This window comes from Trichomycterus rosablanca, chromosome 12 (assembly GCF_030014385.1).
Source record: "Trichomycterus rosablanca isolate fTriRos1 chromosome 12, fTriRos1.hap1, whole genome shotgun sequence".
In the NCBI taxonomy this organism is placed as follows: Eukaryota; Metazoa; Chordata; class Actinopteri; order Siluriformes; family Trichomycteridae; genus Trichomycterus; species Trichomycterus rosablanca.
The window spans coordinates 20,961,308-20,980,811 of record NC_085999.1 but is presented as its reverse complement, the minus strand read 5'-3'; the positions used below and the strand labels follow the sequence as shown (position 1 = coordinate 20,980,811).

Sequence of the window (19,504 nt, the reverse complement as noted above, 5' to 3'; positions counted from 1 at the left end):
TTACACTGTTATAAAAGCTGCACACAGACTACTTTTCATTGTGTCAAAGTGTCATTTTGTCAGTGTTGTCCCATGAAAAGATATACTTAAATATCTGCAGAAATGTGAGGGGTGTACTCACTTTTGTGATACACTGTATATATATATATACAGTGGGGGAAATAAGTATTTGATCCCCTGCTGATTTTGTAAGTTTACCTCCTTACAAAGACTTGAACAGTCTATAAATTTTATGGAAGGTTTATTTTAACAGAGAGAGACAGAATATCAACAAAAAATCCAGAAAAAAAAAGATTAAATAAAAGTTATAAATTAATTTGTATTTAATTAAGGGAAATAAGTATTTGATCCCCTACCAACCAGCAAGAATTCTGACCCCCACAGACCGGTTATGTGCCCATGAGGCACACAAATTAGTCCTGTCCCTGTATAAAAGACTCCTGTCACAGAATCAGTTTCATCCGTTCAAATCTCTCGACCACCATGGGCAAGACCAAAGAGCTATCAAAGGACGTCAGGGACAAGATTGTAGACCTGCACAAGGCTGGAATGGGCTACAAGACCATCAGCAAGAAGCTTGGTGAGAAAGAGACCACTGTTGGTGCGATAATTCGAAAATGGAAGAAATACAAGATCACAGTCAATCACCCTCACTCTGGAGCTCCATGCAAGATCTCTCCTGGTGGGGTAAGAATGATTCTGAGAAAGGTGAGGTCAGTCCAGAATTACACGGGAGGAGCTTGTCAATGATCTCAAGGGAGCTGGGAGCAGAGAAATGCTGGATATGACCCCAAGAACACCATCCCCACCGGGCATTTCTTTGCCTCCAAACAAGGCGAGTGGAGTTGATGCCAAAGAGCTCAATTTTGGTCTCATCTGACCATATCACATTCTCCCAAGCTTTCTCTGAATCATTCAGGTGTTCATTGGCAAACTTCAGACGGGCCTGTACATGAGCCTTCTTGAGCAAAGGGACTGTGATCTTGTATTTCTTCCATTTTCGAATTATCGCACCAACAGTGGTCTCTTTCTCACCAAGCTTCTTGCTGATGGTCTTGTAGCCCATTCCAGCCTTGTGCAGGTCAACAATCTTGTCCCTGACGTCCTTTGATAGCTCTTTGGTCTTGCCCATGGTGGTCGAGAGATTTGAACGGAAGAAACTGATTCTGTGACAGGAGTCTTTTATACAGGGACAGGACTAATTTGTGTGCCTCATGGGCACATAACCGGTCTGTGGGGGTAAGAATTCTTGCTGGTTGGTAGGGGATCAAATACTTATTTCCCTTAATTAAATACAAATTAATTTATAACTTTTATTTAATCTTTTTTTTCTGGACTTTTTGTTGATATTCTGTCTCTCTCTGTTAAAATAAACCTTCCATAAAAATTATAGACTGTTCAAGTCTTTGTAAGGGGGTAAACTTACAAAATCAGCAGGGGATCAAATACTTATTTCCCCCACTGTATAAATATATATATATATATATATATATATATATATATATATATATCCATACACTGCCTGGCCTAAAAAAAATGTTACCACCTGGATTTAACTAAGCAAATAGCCTCCCATTGGATAATTACTGCATGGGTGATTATGTTTCAGCTGGCAACAAGTTATTTAACCCTAACTGATGCAGTAAGTAGCTTCTAATTTGTTAAACAACCATGTCGAAAGACACATCGTGTGGTCGTGGAAAAGATGTTAATGTGTTTCAGAAGGGTAAAATAATTGACATGCATCAAGCAGAGAAAACATGTAAGGAGATTGCTGAAACTACTAAAATCGGGTTAAGAACTGTCCAACGCATTATTAAAAAGTGAAAGGACAGTGGGGAAACATCATCTTCGAGGAAGGAATGTGGTCGGAAAAAAATCTTGAATGATCGTGGTAGGCGATCACTTTAACGTTTGGTGAAATCAAATCGTAAAAAAACTACAGTAGAACTCAGGGAAATGTTTAATAGTGAAAGTAAGAGCATTTCCACACGCACAATGCAAAGGGAACTCAAGGGATTAAGACTAAACGGCTGTGTAGCCTTATGAAAACCACTTGTCAGTAAGGCTAACTGGCAAAAACGGCTTCAGTTTGCTAGGGAGCATAAAAATTGGACTCTGGAGCAATGGAGGAAGGTCATGTGGTCTGATGAGTCCAGATTTACCCTGTTCCAGAGTGATGGGCGCATCAGGGTAAGAAAAGAGGCGGCTGAAGTGATGCACCCATCATGCCTAGTGCCTACTGTACAAGCCTGTGGGGGCAGTGCTATTATCTGGGGTTGCTGCAGTTGGTCAGGTCTAAGTTCAGCAACGTTATGTGCCCAAAGAATGAGGTCAGCTGACTACCTGAATATACTGAACGACCAGGTTATTCCATCAATGGATTTTTTCTTCCCTGATGGCACGGGCATATTCCAAGATGACAATGCCAGGATTCATCGGGCTCAAATTGTGAAAGAGTGGTTCAGGGAGCATGAGACATCATTTTACACATGGATTGGCCACCACAAAGTCCAGACCTGAACCCCATTGAGAATCTTTGGGATGTGCTGGAGAAGACTTTGCGCAGAGGTCCAAATCTCCCATCATCAATACAAGATCTTGGGAAAAAATTTATGCAACTCTGTTGTGACATTGCAGAAGCTTGTGGAAACAATGCCACTGCGAATGCGAGCCATAATCAAAGCTAAAGGCGGTCCAACGAAATATTAGAGTGTGTGACCTTTTTTTTGGCCAGGCAGTGTATATATACAGTATATACAGTATATATATATTAGGAACAATAACAGCTGAAGAGTATTGGAAATGTAACTGCTTTTGTAGCGATCTGTAATTATTTATTCTTTCTGTACGGCCAAGTAATAAATGACCCACGGACCGGTACTGGTCCGCGACCCGGTAATTGGGGACCACTGCACTACACGACTGATCAGCGATAGGGGGTCTGGTCTGTCTAACGTTTTGTCAGGAAAACACATACAACAAGTGACAAGGGGTTAAATTATACCCTATGAGAAACAATTTGTTTGAGCAAGTTGTGTCCCACACATTTACAGCTCTTCCCTCGGGTTTCCTCTCGCTCTGTATCTTGTAAATAGTTCACACATAACGATCGAGTGCCCTGTGCAAACACCGATTTGCCTCCAAGCTGCCACATTTCTCTGCGAACTGTCAGCAAGCAAAAATCAGGGCAAAAATCTTGTTGTGTGAACTAGGCACAACTCTTTGTGCCACCCTTGCCAAGAACAACTGCAATCAAACATTTGCAACATTTCTTTTGAGCCATTCAGAGGTGGACTTGATTGGGTGCTTCGGATCATAACTGCATAATCTACCTAAGTCTTAGCGGCCACCTAGTTTTTTTGTTGTTGTTTTTTTTGGCAAAAGCAAGATAAGCTTTTGTGTTCTTTTTGGTCAGGAGAGGTTTATGCCCTGCAACTAACCCATGGATGCCATTTTGCCCAGTTCTTATTGTGGAATCATGGACATTGACATTAACTGAGGCAAGTACCTGCGGTTCCCTAGATAGGTGTGTGGCTTTTTTGTGACCTAGATACAGTGCATTTGGAAAGTATTCACAGCACTTCACATTTTCCACATTTTGTTATGTTACAGTCTTATTCCAAAATGGATCAAATTCATTTTTTTCCTAAAAATTCTAAACACAATGATGACAAAGTAAAAAAAAAGTTTGTTTGAAATTTTTGCAAATTTACTAAAAATAAAACACAAAAACAACATGTACATAAGTATTTACAGCCTTTGCCATGACACTCAAAATTGAGCTCAGGTGCATCCTGTTTCCACTGATCATCCTTCAGATGTTTCTACAACTCGATTGGAGTCCGCCTGTGGTAAATTCAGTTGATTGGACATGATTTGGAAAGGCACACACCTGTTTATATAAGGTCCCATAGTAGACAGTACATGTCAGCACAAACCAAGCCACGAAGTCCAAGGAATTGTCTGTAGATCTCCAAGACAGGATTATATCAAGGCACAGATCTGGGAAAGGGTACAGAAAAATTGCTGCAGCATTAAATGTCTCAATGAGCACAGTGGCCTCCATCATCCGTAAATGAAGGAAGCTTGGAACCACCAGGACTCTTCCTAGAGCTGGCCACCTGGCTAAACTGAGCAATCGGTGTAGAAGGGCATTAGTCAGGGAGGTGACTAAGAACGATGGTCACTCTGACAGAGCTCCAGTGTATCCTTGTGGAGATGGGATCAACCATCCAGGCAGCACTCCACAAATCATGCCTTTATGGTAGAGTGGCCAGACGAAAGCCACTCCTTAGTAAAAGGCACATGACAGCCCACCTGGAGTTTGCCAAAAGGCAAAAGAAACAAGATTCTGGTCTGATGAAACCAAAATGGAACTTTTTGGCCTGAATATCAAGCGTCACATCTGTAGGAAACCAGGCACCGCTCATCACCTAGCTAATGCCATCCCTACAGTGAAGAATGGCGGTCGCAGCATCATGATGTGGTGATGTGGGAATGTTTTCAGCAGTGGGACCGGGGCTACTAGTCCTGATAGAGTGAAAGATGAATGCAGCCAAGTACACCGAGATCCTTGAAGAAAACCTGCTCCAGAGCGCTCTGGACCTCAGACTGGGGCGAAGGTTTACCTTCCAACATGACAACTCTGTGAATGTCCTTGAGTGGCCCAGCCAGAGCCCAGACTTGAACCTGATCTCTGGAGAGATCTGAAAATAGCTGTGCACCGATGCTCCCCATCCAGCCTGATGGAGCTTGAAAGGTTCTGCAAAGAAGAATGGGAGAAACTGCCCAAAAATAGGTGTCCCAAAGCTTGTAGCATCATACTCAAAAAGACTTGAGGCTGTTATTGCTGCCAAAGGTGCTTTAACAAAGTATTGAGCAAAGGCTGTGGAAAGGCACACACCTGTTTATATGTTATATATTTGTGTTGCAAAAATTTCATACAAACCTTTTTCAATTGTCATCATGGGGTATTGTGTGTAGAATTTTGAGGGGGAAAAAAAATTTAATCCATTTTGGAATAAAGCTGTAAAATAACAAAATGTGGAAAAAGGGAAGCGCTATGAATACTTTCCGGAGGCACTGTAAGTCATTGGCAAATTCTTGGTGCAATTTTGATAGGCCAGCCACTCCTGGGAAAGTTTTTCAGTTTCTCAAGTTTTCTCCATTTGTGGATAATGGCCTTCACTATATTACGCCGGAGTTCCAGAATGGCTTTGTAATCATTTCCTGTTTATATCTCTTTAGCACCTCTTTAGAACCTCTTCGCCTGCTTCACACTGCCAGGAGGGGTCAATTTATGTATATTTAATAGGTTTGGCAGTAATCCAGTTGAATCTGGAAGGGGGAATTATATATATTGCTCTATGGATCCTCCCCCACGCACCCTCGAGCAGCAGTGGAATACACTGCAGTAAGCATGGCTCCAGATACCTGTGACAACCTACCAGGACCTCTCTGAGGCACCTCCAGTCCATCTAGCTGCTGTCTGTGCTGCACATGGCGGTTACTCTGGATATTACCGGTGGTCATAATAATGTGACCCCACTGTGTGTGTATAAACAGTATATATATTTATATATTTATATATATATATATATGTAGTTTAATGATCTGAAAACATATGTGTAACATATGAGGGGACATACTAGCACAGCTTAATACTTAAGAGTGTAAAATGTCAGAACTGAAATGCTTTAATACGCAATTGACAGAAAAAGATAAACTCCTACCTTCCATTTAATGTCTAAATCAGTAAGAACCATATAGAAGTTATTAGAGGTCATCCCAAACTCTTTTCTTAGCTCTGTGATAAGGTCTTGGTTTACCAGATCTTCCTCCCGGAGACCATTCATAGGCCTGTCATCGTCTGCAAATAGATCAAGTTAATCTGATGGTTAGCTTATAAAAATATTTTTTTAAGTTTAATGCATTTGCGTTAGGGCTGGACGATATGGCTAAAATTTATATAACGATATAACTCCTAATTTCGGTCGATACGATATAATTCCGATATCGATATGAATAACACAAATGTCAGAAAAACTGCCAAAAACACCAAAATTGGATGGCTGTACCTGCAAACCTCTTTTCTGGTTTCTGGCAAGAAATACAAGCTGAATACACCACTGAATCAGTCCTTCCTCTCTTATCAGCTATTTCGTCTGCTTCTTTTTCAACTGTGGACAGTGGCAAAGCCAGACAATTTCCATAGGGGTGGCCAGACTGAGACCATTGCTCACACAGGGGTGGCACAGAAACTGTCTGATACCTTATTTTTGTATGTGGCTAGTAGCTGTTGATCTAGTAGTGTTTTGGTCACTCACTCGTTTACCTATACAGGCAGTGAGTGCCATGTAGAATTACATCAAGCCTAGCATAATAAGCTTTTTATTTTTTCTCATTTTCCCTGTGAAAAACTAAAATATAGCCTGTAACCTTAACAGAATTTCAAAGATATTCCTCTGCAATACTTGATCATTTGATTGCAAACTTGTGTGTACTGATGAGACTCATTTGAACCCCAGAACATGCCAGTGTGAATGCATGGAAAACAAATTTTAATTTTCTTTCAAGAATATGACACATTCTGACCAACACTATTAAGCCAAATCAGCATTGAAAATTGACTTTACTTTTAATAGCATTCTACAATGCTGGAGCTTCTTAAAACTGAATATTTTCTTTTAAATAGAAGTGTTATTTAACTGCTATTAAATTGTTTTTGAAAAAAAAACCCGCCCAATTAGGAGGAAAACAGACCAATCTGGCAACAGTGGAACGCGAATATCCCGTTGGTGCCTTTATTCGTAGCGCGCCACAACTAATAAGAAGTAGTAGTAATAACTGGTATTAGTACTCAGTACTAGTACTTTTTCTGTAATTGTGTTGGTGGTTGACATTTATGTTGAGTGTGTAACTGCACTGTTTTGATGGAGAACTACTCGCTTGAGGTGCGCTGTTGAATTGCGTCCCTGTGGGAACACCTGCGAGCAGAAATGCTTCCGCAAAAAAGTAACACGGGCAAAGCGCACTGACGTAATGCATATCGATTGAATTTGTTTAAAAATCATATCACCGTTATTGAAACATATTCTATCGCGATATATATCGATATCGAATTATTGTCCAGCACTAATTTGCGTCTGATGGGGATTAACACTATATGGCCAATGTGTGTCGACACCCCCTCTAGTTATTGAGTTTAAATGTTTGACAATGCCCATTGCTAAAAGGTGTTTACAATTTAAAATAAATATTATTTACATTTTTATGACAACAGTTTTTTTGACCATATGTAGCATCAACTGCTGTACTTACATGCAACAATTAACCTTAATTAGTTACTTATAAAACTACCCAAACTTCTGTGAGTTTTCTAGCTTACTCATGATTATAGCCATGATTATAACACACTAAAAGAATGACACAGGAAAACTACACTTCTCTCAATTATTTCTGGTCATAAGTTTTTTATTCACTAGTGAAATTCCTCGGTCGTTGTTTTAGTACAATAACTCACGTTAAGCTTTTTTCGTACTGCCTGAGTTGCTTTTACCACGTCATATCAATCAGTTCGTCTCATTGAAGGCACTTTGAAAAGGTCAGCAGCAAACTAGGTCAAAGCTTAATCAGGTGAACTTTGAGTGCTGTGGCAAGCACAAAATGTGCAGCACTGCCACACTCCACTGGAAACAATGACACAGCCAGCGCAAAAGCGGTTTTGCCGCTTCTCATAAGAATGCGCTCTAAAACAAACTGCCTATTAATGACACCAGCTTTTAAATATGCAAACTCGTTCCCCCATCATTCCCGTTTTTATACCCCTTTTGTCCCGTTCACTGCAATTAATTTTTTTAATTACTGCTATACTTCTGCTCAACCAATTGCTTTTATACAGTCACCTGTCTGAGCAAAAGTATTTGCAACTCCCACCAACTATGCACACACACAGAGTCACCTATCTGAGCAAAGTGTTTGCACCCCCACCAACTATGAATGTGCACCTAATCGTCTGAGCAAAAGTATTCACACCCCACCAACTACGTGCTTGCACACACCATTACCTGTCTATGCAAAAGTTTTTGCAGCCCCACTAAATACATGCTTGTGCGCACACACACACAATCACCTGTTTGAGCAAAAGTATTAGCACACGACCAAATGGGTGCTTGCATGCACACCCACACACAATTATCTGTCTGAGCAAAAGTATTAGCACCCGACCAAATGTGTGCTTGCATACACACACACACACCCTCTCCCTATATACACACATGCACCCTAGCAACCACCTGAAACAACTGACAAGCAACAATTTAGCAACCACCTAGCAACAGATTAGCAATCTCAGTACACCTTGGCAACTGCATAGCAAAACTTAAGCAACCACCCAGCAACACCTTAGCATTTGCTTAACAACATGTTAACAATTAACCCACTAACATTGTAACCGCTTAGCAACAACTTAGCAACCAGTTTGCTTCATCTTAGTAACTGCCTAGCAAGCTATTACCACAGCAATTGTCCAGTTATACCTTGCGGGACACATAAAAAAAATTAACAACCAACATTATCGCAATCACCTTGCAAAGCATAAGCTTCTGACAAGCAATACCTTAGCAACGATCTTACACGCATACGATCACTTATCTGAGCAAAGTATTCACACCCCCACCAAATACACACACAATCAGACCAAAAGTGTTCATGGATCACCAAGACTTTGAAGCTCTTAATCAGCATGTGTCACTAATAAATGACTTAAATACAACCATTTACAACCAACAATTAAAACAGGGGAAAACCCTAATTTACCACAAGTAAATACAGCTTTACCTTTCATGTGTGGCTGCAAAAATGTGTGAATGGTCATTATATCAGGCTCCGACAGTGTACATGTAGGCTATTGTGATGTGCATGCCTGGTGTAAATGATAAGAAAAATTTGTAAATGTGTAATGTGGCTGCAAAAATTTGTAAATGGCAAATTTGTTGGATCAGGCACCTGTGACATATTTGTAGGCATATGTCAGGTGTAAGTAAGCAAAATACTTGTGTTGTTGCTGCTGTAATGTGTGAAAGTAATAGCATCATGTGTTCATGTGTTATCCTTTCTTGTGTAAAAGGGCTCAGGTAGTCAAAGCATGTCAGACTACCTCAGCAATCCAGGTCCAAAAGCCTGGTTTTCTATATTTTTTAGCTGCTTTGTCAAGCCAACAAAGGTGGTTCACGCTCTTTTCTTTTCTAGTTCCTATTATTATTCTTGGCTTTCTTCCTCCGCAATTTTCAAGATATTGACACCGTTCCAACATTAAAACGTCACTTCTGGGGATGACCCATGGCATGCATACAGCTTTGAGATACATGCACTTGTTCACCCACCACCCCCGTTTTTATTCAGTTTCTGTCCCAAATTACTTAATTTACTTTTTAAAAGGCAAATCAAACACTTCTGCTCGAACACCAGACACTGTTTCAGATGTACAATCTCAGTGCAGGCCAAAACATACTAAATCAATTCATGTACACACCTTGGCTGCAGGTAAACAAGCTCGAATCTACAGCCATTCTTCTGTTTATCCTTTTTCTATCCCTGCTTCCTTCAATTCATTACAAACCCACTGACATTACACATAAATACATTCAGTCACCAGAAAGTATTTGCATCCCTACCATGTACGTGCTTGTGCGCACACACACACACACACACACACAAGCACCTGTCTGAGTGAAACGATTCGCACCCCCACCAAATAAGCGCTTGCACACACTTTTTTTTTGCAACAGTATTCACACACCAACAAAATACATGCTTGTATACACACAATCACACATTTATGCAAAAGTATTCACATCCTTTTAAACCTCATATTTGCTTACACCCTAGCAACCAATAAGAACAACAAGCTAACAACCACCAGCACCTTACAACCACTTAGCAACAGCTTAGTAACCCCAGTACACCTTGGCAACCACCTAGCTACAACTTAGCAACCACTTATATACACCTTAGAAATCAACATTTTACCATAGCAACTGCACTTAGCAAAATGTAGCAAGCTCTGAACACCTTGGAAACTGTGTAGCAAAACTCTAGCAACTACCCAACAACAATTAGCAACCACTACATTGCAACAACCTGGCAACTCCTTAGAAGCAATATGGCATCATCTTGGTAAGTGCCTAGCAACTCTTTAAAAACAACCTGTTATTATAGGAACCATCTAGCTATAAGTTAGCAACCACCAAAAAATCTTACCAACAAGTCCACCTTCGAAAACACCTAGCATACTTGTGTGCTTGCACACAATCACCTGACTGAGCAAATGTATAAAACCCCCGCAACAGAAACTACACGACCAAAAGTATTTGGACACCACCAACTGCATGCTTGCACACACACAGTAAACTGCCTAAGCAAAAGTATTTACTCCCCTAAAAACTGCATGACCAAAAGTATTCGGACACCACCAACTGCATGACCAAAACTATTTGGACACCACCAACTGCATGCTTGAACAGACACAGAGAGACACATGCCTGAGCAAAAGTATTCACACCATCACCAACTGCATGGCCAAAAGTATTCGGATGCCTACCACTGCTGAGCAATCACACTCACATTTTATTAAATAAATGCACCTCTAAAGTTATGATTATTAGTGTGATTACAGTACACAATCACACTAATAAGCATGTTCAAGCATGTTCAAGCATGCAGGGGCAAGCTGTAGCCTAGTGGTTAAGGAACTGGACTAGTAATCAGAAGGTTGCTGGTTCAAGCCACACTACTGCCAGGTTGCTGCTGCTGGGCCCTTGAGCAAGGCCCTTAACCCTCAATTGCTTAGACAGTATACTGTTACTGTAATGTAAGTTGCTTTGGATAAAGGCGTCTGCTAAATGCTGAAAATGTAAATGTAAATGTAATAATAATAAGACTATTGCAATCACAATATTGTTATCTGTTACTATTATTATCATTAGTTTGATTGCAATTTGGACCTCACACCAGTAGGCAACACTGCACACGAGTGTGCTTTATGTGCATACAACCCCAGCCCAATCTTTTTCTGCACAGTGTTCCCACTAGACAAAAGGGTCCACCAGCAATTTGACAGTACATGTCCTCCGAATCCTGAAAATTAGGGCTGACAGTCTGGTCAGCAAGGAACAGACATTCCTGATGCTGCAGAGCTGTTTACTGTGTTGAAGGTGAAAAACCAGTGTCAGAGCTTCCCAGTGATCTGTCCTAAAGTTGCTGGCAAATGGTGTGTGCTAAAGTATGATGATGACTGTATCCTGGCATCATTACAGGTCCACTGCATGCAGAAGATTGGGGTCAACCGGTTTTTGGACATTATGTGTATCATTCCACCCCCGAGACCAGTCTCTGGTATTTCCTTTGGAGATTGAGAAGAAAATCTGGGCCAAAGTAAAGAAGGGTTCTTAGAAAAGCTTTTTGTCTTCATTCTTTCTTAAATTCTGTAGAAGATGGAGAGAATCAAGGAACTGTCTTTAGCAGTGTGCGTTGCAAACAATCATACGTTTGTCCCATCCATGATGGATGTGGCCTTTGCCTCATTGTCTGGTAGGGGTCTGGTCACACTGTCTGATCTCTACTTTGACATAGTGCTGGGCGATTTTCATGATTGATTCTGGTAATTTAAATTAACGTTTTCACATGATGTTAGAAATGTGACGATCGCGATTGTTACAAACCTTATATTTTAATAAAAATACCAATGTCACGAGGCAGAAACTGACCAGATGCTCGTGGAATATACAGTGTATCACAAAAGTGAGTACACCCCTCACATTTCTGCAGATATTTAAGTATATCTTTTCATGGGACAACACTGACAAAATGACACTTTGACACAATGAAAAGTAGTCTGTGTGCAGCTTATATAACAGTGTAAATTTATTCTTCCCTCAAAATAACTCAATATACAGCCATTAATGTCTAAACCACCGGCAACAAAAGTGAGTACACCCCTAAGAGACTACACCCCTAAATGTCCAAATTGAGCACTGCTTGTCATTTTCCCTCCAAAATGTCATGTGATTTGTTAGTGTTACTAGGTCTCAGGTGTGCATAGGGAGCAGGTGTGTTCAATTTAGTAGTACAGCTCTCACACTCTCTCATACTGGTCACTGAAAGTTCCAACATGGCACCTCATGGCAAAGAACTCTCTGAGGATCTTAAAAGACGAATTGTTGCGCTACATGAAGATGGCCAAGGCTACAAGAAGATTGCCAACACCCTGAAACTGAGCTGCAGCACAGTGGCCAAGATCATCCAGCGTTTTAAAAGAGCAGGGTCCACTCAGAACAGACCTCGCGTTGGTCGTCCAAAGAAGCTGAGTGCACGTGCTCAGCGTCACATCCAACTGCTGTCTTTGAAAGATAGGCGCAGGAGTGCTGTCAGCATTGCTGCAGAGATTGAAAAGGTGGGGAGTCAGCCTGTCAGTGCTCAGACCATACGCCGCACACTACATCAAATTGGTCTGCATGGCTGTCACCCCAGAAGGAAGCCTCTTCTAAAGTCTCTACACAAGAAAGCCCGCAAACAGTTTGCTGAAGACATGTCAACAAAGGACATGGATTACTGGAACCATGTCCTATGGTCTGATGAGACCAAGATTAATTTGTTTGGTTCAGATGGTCTCAAGCATGTGTGGCGGCAATCAGGTGAGGAGTACAAAGATAAGTGTGTCATGCCTACAGTCAAGCATGGTGGTGGGAATGCCATGGTCTGGGGCTGCGTGAGTGCAGCAGGTGTTGGGGAGTTACATTTCATTGAGGGACACACAAACTCCAATATGTACTGTGAAATACTGAAGCAGAGCATGATCCCCTCCCTCCGGAAACTGGGTCGCAGGGCAGTGTTCCAGCATGATAATGACCCCAAACACACCTCTAAGACGACCACTGCTGTATTGAAGAGGCTGAGGGTAAAGGTGATGGACTGGCCAAGCATGTCTCCAGACCTAAACCCAATAGAACATCTTTGGGGCATCCTCAAGCGGAAGGTGGAGGAGCGCAGAGTCTCGAATATCCGCCAGCTCCGTGATGTCGTCATGGAGGAGTGGAAAAGCATTCCAGTGGCAACCTGTGAAGCTCTGGTAAACTCCATGCCCAGGAGAGTTAAGGCAGTTCTGGGAAATAATGGTGGCCACACAAAATATTGACACTTCAGGAACTTTCACTAAGGGGTGTACTCACTTTTGTTGCCGGTGGTTTAGACATTAATGGCTGTATATTGAGTTATTTTGAGGGAAGAATAAATTTACACTGTTATATAAGCTGCACACAGACTACTTTTCATTGTGTCAAAGTGTCATTTTGTCAGTGTTGTCCCATGAAAAGATATACTTAAATATCTGCAGAAATGTGAGGGGTGTACTCACTTTTGTGATACACTGTATATCAAGGAAAGTTTAATATTAAAAGGGCAAAATCAGTGTACAAAATCAGGCAGAGTCCAAAACCAGAGGATGAACAGACAGGCAGAGAAAACCAAAGGGTGCAGGCAAAAACAGTAAACAGAAGACAACAAGGGTTATACATGGTAACGGCTAGATTCAGAAATAAGGACCGCTTGGTATGCACGCACACACAGTTGGCAATACTTCACCACGAGACAGACAAACAGAAGTGTTTAAATAAGATTAATGGAATTAAACACAGCTAAACTGAATCAAGGACCGATCAGAATAGGCTGACCGGGGACATGTGATAGTTACGTGAGAGTCCCTGGGAGCATGGGAATTGTAGTCCATATTGTTAGAAGCAGAACGTGCCACCTCCATCCACCCCCCAGTCACAAGAGGTCAAAATCAAAGCTGAGCTGACTGCTTACTTGATTGTCACAGTATTTAAAGTGAGTTGTTTGTGAGCTATTCTTAAAAAGGATATAGCTAATTAAGATTTATATTTTATTTTAATTATTGTTATGTAGTTATTGTTATAAAGTTTGAGTCCCTTGAAAGGATAATTATAGGTAGTGCTGCTAGTATTTTTGCACTTCTGCAGTCTAATAGATTAGAAAATAATCCAGCCCTACTTTGACAGTAATTTTACCTTATTTGAACAACTAGTGCAAAAGTGTGATGTACAAAATCACTTTTTTTTTTTTACAGATATAGAGACATTTTGCAGTTTCTGGCTCAGACTGATTTCCAGCACACCCTCTCAGTTTTTGATTGCAACCCCATTAATAAACAGGCTTTATATTTTATAATCTATTGCCTGCTTCCCCAAAAATGTTTGGAAGAGTAATTGATCCCTCTCCATTTATTGTTTTGTTTGGTGTGGCCTCGGAGAATATTACCTTCAGTATGTTGAAATCAGTATGTTGGCCTTCTGCTCTCTTCTGCTAAATTATTGAAACTTGACTTCCCTCGTCGAGAAATTTGTACTTCTAAACTCGACGTTTCCCTTAAACTCGATGTGCGTGTGATTGTTCAGTGCTTGGCTTGAGTGGTAAGGCGTCATTAAAAGTGCGAATATGATATAAATCTGCAATTGTGTGGAGCATTTAAGAAGTGTGGATCCATGATTAAGAAGCAAAAGGAATCAATATAGAAGTAAAGATAAAGAGCAGGTTTTAATGTATTTAACTGTTTTTCAATTCTATTTTAGTGTTTTTTTTTATATTATATTGTGTTCTTTTCAGTGCATAAGTATCAAGAACAACTCCATTATTTTACATTAACTTAAAATATATGCAGTTCCACGGGACAATGGAACGCATTAACAGGTTTCCCATACATCCTTATGGGAAAAATACATTCAAACTCAACGTCTTTTTTTTTTTTTTTTTCGTTTTCTCCCCTGTCCAATTACCCTGAATAAGTCCTCTATACTGATTCGACCCTTCATCACTGACTGAGGACGCCTCTCAACTGACATACCCTCTCAACAGCCAATCGTTGTTCATGCAGCCACCCAACCCAGTCGGAAGGCAGGGCTGAGATTCGATACGGTGTATTCGAAACCCCAACTCTGGTGCTCTAGCATACTTTACCGCTGTGCCACCTGAGCAGCAAAACTCAACGTCTTTTAAACTCGACGCCACTCCTAAAACCAACTGACGCTGAGTTTCAAGGTAACACTGTATACACAAACACACAAACACATATGCACATGCAAGCGTACACACATTCGCATGCACGCATATATTTTTTGAGAAAAGTGGACTGAGGAATGCAACAGTGTAGTGTTTAGAAACCTTGTAAAAAGAAACAATTGTGCCTGAGATTAAACAATACGCATTCAGTGTGTAACAGAGATTTAAAAATATATTTTATTTCAATATGTTACACCACACAAACGGCGGAATGGCTCATTCAATCACCTGTCTAAGCAAAAGTATACGCACCTTCACCAAATATGTGCTTGCACCCATACACACACACTCACCTATCTGTACAAAAGCATTTGCATCCACCACCAAATGCACATAAACACACATAGACACACACCACTCTAAGCAAAAGTATTCCACCTCCCACACCCACACATACTCTTGCTGAGTTAGTTACACTCACATTTTCTTTAGAAAATGCACCTCTGTACTTATAATTACACCCGTTTTTAGTCCTTTTAGTACCTTTTTCTGCCACAATTTTGAGATAATGACACTGTTTCAATGTCCCTGGCATTGATGACACCATAGCTTGCATACAGCTTTTAAATACATGCACTTGTTCAGCAGCAAAAGTATTCACACCTCCACCAAATATGTGCTTAAACACACCTGTCTAAGGAAAAGTATTTGAACCCCCTATCAAAAATGTGCATGTGCACACACGCACAAGAACACAAAATATTTTATGTTTTATATCCATCCCTGCATTTCAAGCCTGCAACGCATTCCGGAAAAAAGTCTAGCTAGTAATGACTTTTACAAAAAACATTTCTGTAAATAGCGTTTGTATGTTTAAATACACACATCTGATTTTGTCAATTATTTAAATTAAAAATAATTTTCCCTCATTAAGGTCTGTCACAGGTGGGGTATGGTTTAGCTCAGGGGTGAATTAGGAAGGAGGAGACTGAAAGATGAAATAGACAGTTAATTAGTGGTTACACCAGTGCAGGCTAATTACGAAAGATAAGAAAAAGATGTGATATAGATAAACAAAGATATGTTAACATTTTATACAAAAAAGAGCAGAAAATACTACCATAGTGAGTACTACACCAAAATATTTTAGTATTATGGCTAGGTCACCCACCCCAAACAGTGCTCTAAACCTCTAACATTTTAAATTAAAATTCTTGGCTCACCAAGCTGGTAATGGTCAATTTTCATGGTACTGTTGGTCAAGGTGCCAAAAATGGTGATGATGGAGACCTTCCTGATGGCCATCTCACACACATGTTCCAAGTACTCATCCCTTTGTTGCACATACATTTTATTCTCTTCAGTTGGAGCTGTGATCAGCTACAATTAAAGACATATTAAAAACATAAAATATTTATTATTACACAATGCAAAGAGAAACATTAGACAGACTAATAAAAAAGGGGGGGGGGTTAACTTAATAACTTAATTAGTTATATTGTTGTGTTTTAAGCAAATTTCAACCTCTAATAAAAATCCAATTGCTTATAACAAGCAAAAAGATATTTAAGACATATTAACAAAGAGTTAAAGGCAGAAACTCTGGTGTAACTAGTTAGTTGTATAGCTCAGAAACTTGCTAACAAGCAAATCATAAATGAATTGATACTGGCACAATAGTGCACTGCATAGGGTGTTAAAGTATGTTTTATCCCATGTAGTGCTTGCATCTATGCAATAGGAAGCATGAACTTGCACATGATTAGCAGCAAAAATAAACCAACAAAAAGTTCATAGAGCAAAAGTTTCTATTAAAGAAGAAAAAGCTGGGTCATATATTTACAGTGATTTAACATGTTAATGAAATGTTACTTTCACCAATAATTTATCATTACACGTCGCTCTTTATATTTCAATGATTAGAAGACTGGGCCTGTTTGGCTGGAAAAGTCCTGGAGGCATTGCTGAGCTACAGGTACATAAGGTAAAATTTTGGGTCTAGTGGTTACAAGGTGACTTCTTTTAACCCCTGAACCATAAAATGTTAAACAATTAGCAATTGAAAAAAGAGTTGCTATTTTCGTTTGTGAGCAGTAGACTTTGATGAAGTGTTTTGGGGGTATGTTTATAATAGGATGAGCAGAGGGTATGTAAACAAGCTAACAGGGCTTAGATTTTTTTTCTCAACCTCAGAATATACATAATCAGATATTTTAACTTTTTTGCAATAGTAAAAACAACATATCACATGCATCATTACCAGACATAATAAAGACGATACACAGAACAAAAACAGTGTAAAAATGTATTACTTTACAGCATTAAACAATTGATTGTACTTACAATCAGCCGTCTTCTGTTTTCAAAATATTCTAAGAAAGTTTCCAAAGCTGTTTTCACAAGTGGTGGTTTCTTTGGCTTTTGGGTTTCCTTTTTTTCTTTTTTATCTTTCTTTCCCTTCTTCCTGTTTTTCTCCTCCTTAGCTCTACTTTCAGATTTGTCCTTCTTTGGTGGCTTATCTGTTTCATCCTTTTTCTTCTTCTCCGTTTTATCTGGCTTGACCTTTCCTTTATTGGTGGAAACCCCTTCAACTTCTTTCTTATTAGGGTAGGCATCTGTAGGTTTGCCTACACCCTGCTTATTCTCATATGTATTACTCAATTCATCACCACCATTCTTTTTTGAGGGAGGATTAGATTTGTTTGGCTTGTTTATGTTAGACCCAATGCCAGGCTGTTTACGAGCGTTGTCTTTTCGGTCAGTGCGATTGTCAGAATTTTTTCCATTGTATGCTTTGGTGTAATGAAAGAAAGAAGTGGTAGGTTGGACAATGTTTTTTTGAGCTTTGCTGTGGTCCTTAAAGTTGTAATGATGATTTTTGGTTGTAGCTTTGGCATTGGGAAGCAACTGTGGGGTTGTGTGAGGTTTTGCTGTCCTCTGAGCAGTGGTAGTAGGTGTGGAGGTTGTGATATGTCGGGTAGTTGTTGTGGGGTGAGTGGTTGTACTTGTGGTAGTAAGAAGTCTGACTGTAGTTGTTATAGTGGTGAGTCTTCTGTTGGATTCCTTTTTTCTCTCTGGCCATAAAATAGGTGGGTCCACCTGGGTGCCAGTGATGGGGATGCCCTCAACCACCTGACCCTCCTCCCCTGCATCCTTACACTTCTGAATAAACCCCTTCTGTCTGGCCTTTTCCATCTTCCGCATTGGTGACTGGTCTAAAACCTCATACATGGCCTCCAGCCTTACTGGGTATGGGTAGCGTTCCTCTACCTGTAGTGTCTTTTTTAGAAGCACCATGCCAAACTTACCTTTCTCCAACTTAAGGAAGTTCATGAGTCGGGGAATGAGGGCTACATCCAGAGGCTCCTCCATCACCTTGCCCACATTGGTAATGCGTCTCACTTTTCCACCCATCTCGCCCTCCTGGTGAAACATTACAATCTGATGGACATGTCTCTCAGCCAGCTCACAGTAGACATTTGGTTTGAGCAGGCTCATCATCAGTCTATAGTAGCCATCTGATTTATGAGGTGCTGAAATAACCAGTAACCGATTTTTCCCTGCAAATGTGGCCAGCAGGTTGGGAGAACCAGCAGAGGTTGGCATGCGTGATAGGGCTGCCCGTGCTCCAGGCACAGCACCGTCCCTCTGGATAGAGCTACCCACCACACCTTGAATGCTTCTGGCCTGGTTCCCTATTGCCCTCTTGGTTTGGCTTAGGCTGGCAGGGTGTTTGACTTTGTAGTTTTGCATTTTTTTGTCTTTTATCATGACCTTATAGAAAGCACTCTCTCTAAGCATAAAACCTGATGGCTGCCTCACTTTCTTCAGTCTTAGACCAGTTTGCCCTCCATTAGCCATGGTGCCATCCAGCACTGCCCATGCCACACAACACAACAAAATTACCTGCAGCACAACTTGTCCCTTCATATTTATAAGTTACAAAAGGACATGACAAAAACCAAGTGAATAATTTTCAGTCAGCTTACAGTTAAGCGTGATTACCTTAATCGCTGTTGAATTAAACATTTCACACGTCGGTTCACTTGAAACAGTAGCGAGGGTTTATTTACCGAATACTGCTCAAGCTTCAACGCAAAAATGGTTCATCTTACTTCTTCATAGATAAGCACACATTCCTTCAATTAGTTAAATCCATAAAACAATTGAACATTAAACACGAACTTTAGTCCAACTTCAATCCACTTAAAAACTGCTCAGTCCTCAAAACACTCAAGTTCCGTGGTTCAGCAAGTGCACTCACTGGCTCAGATAAAGAAGTACAAGCGGTCGAAGAAGTGAATGGAATAAAAAAAAAACGGGAAGAAGTCTTTATTCTTGGACATTATCCCACACACATTAAAACTCGGTCTCCAACTCTAATATGCAGCACTCTGAACAGGATCAACCTCTAAAGCAGTGGGTTGCC

General features: G+C 40.4%; 1 protein-coding gene across 1 annotated transcript in view; it reads right to left on the bottom strand.

Annotated features, from left to right (window-relative positions):
- Nucleotides 1–19,066, bottom strand: part of ccdc80 (coiled-coil domain containing 80) — a 35,895-nt gene extending 16,829 nt beyond the window's left edge. Inside the window, exons 1-3 of the mRNA XM_063006369.1 lie at nucleotides 17,419–19,066; nucleotides 16,299–16,455; nucleotides 5,736–5,872 (exon numbers count right to left, since the gene is read on the bottom strand). Coding sequence (XP_062862439.1) covers nucleotides 5,736–5,872; nucleotides 16,299–16,455; nucleotides 17,419–19,005 — 1,881 coding nt within the window. The 5' untranslated portion in view covers nucleotides 19,006–19,066. The remainder of the gene's footprint in view (nucleotides 1–5,735; nucleotides 5,873–16,298; nucleotides 16,456–17,418) is intronic.
- Between the last annotated feature and the right edge of the window lie 438 nt (nucleotides 19,067–19,504).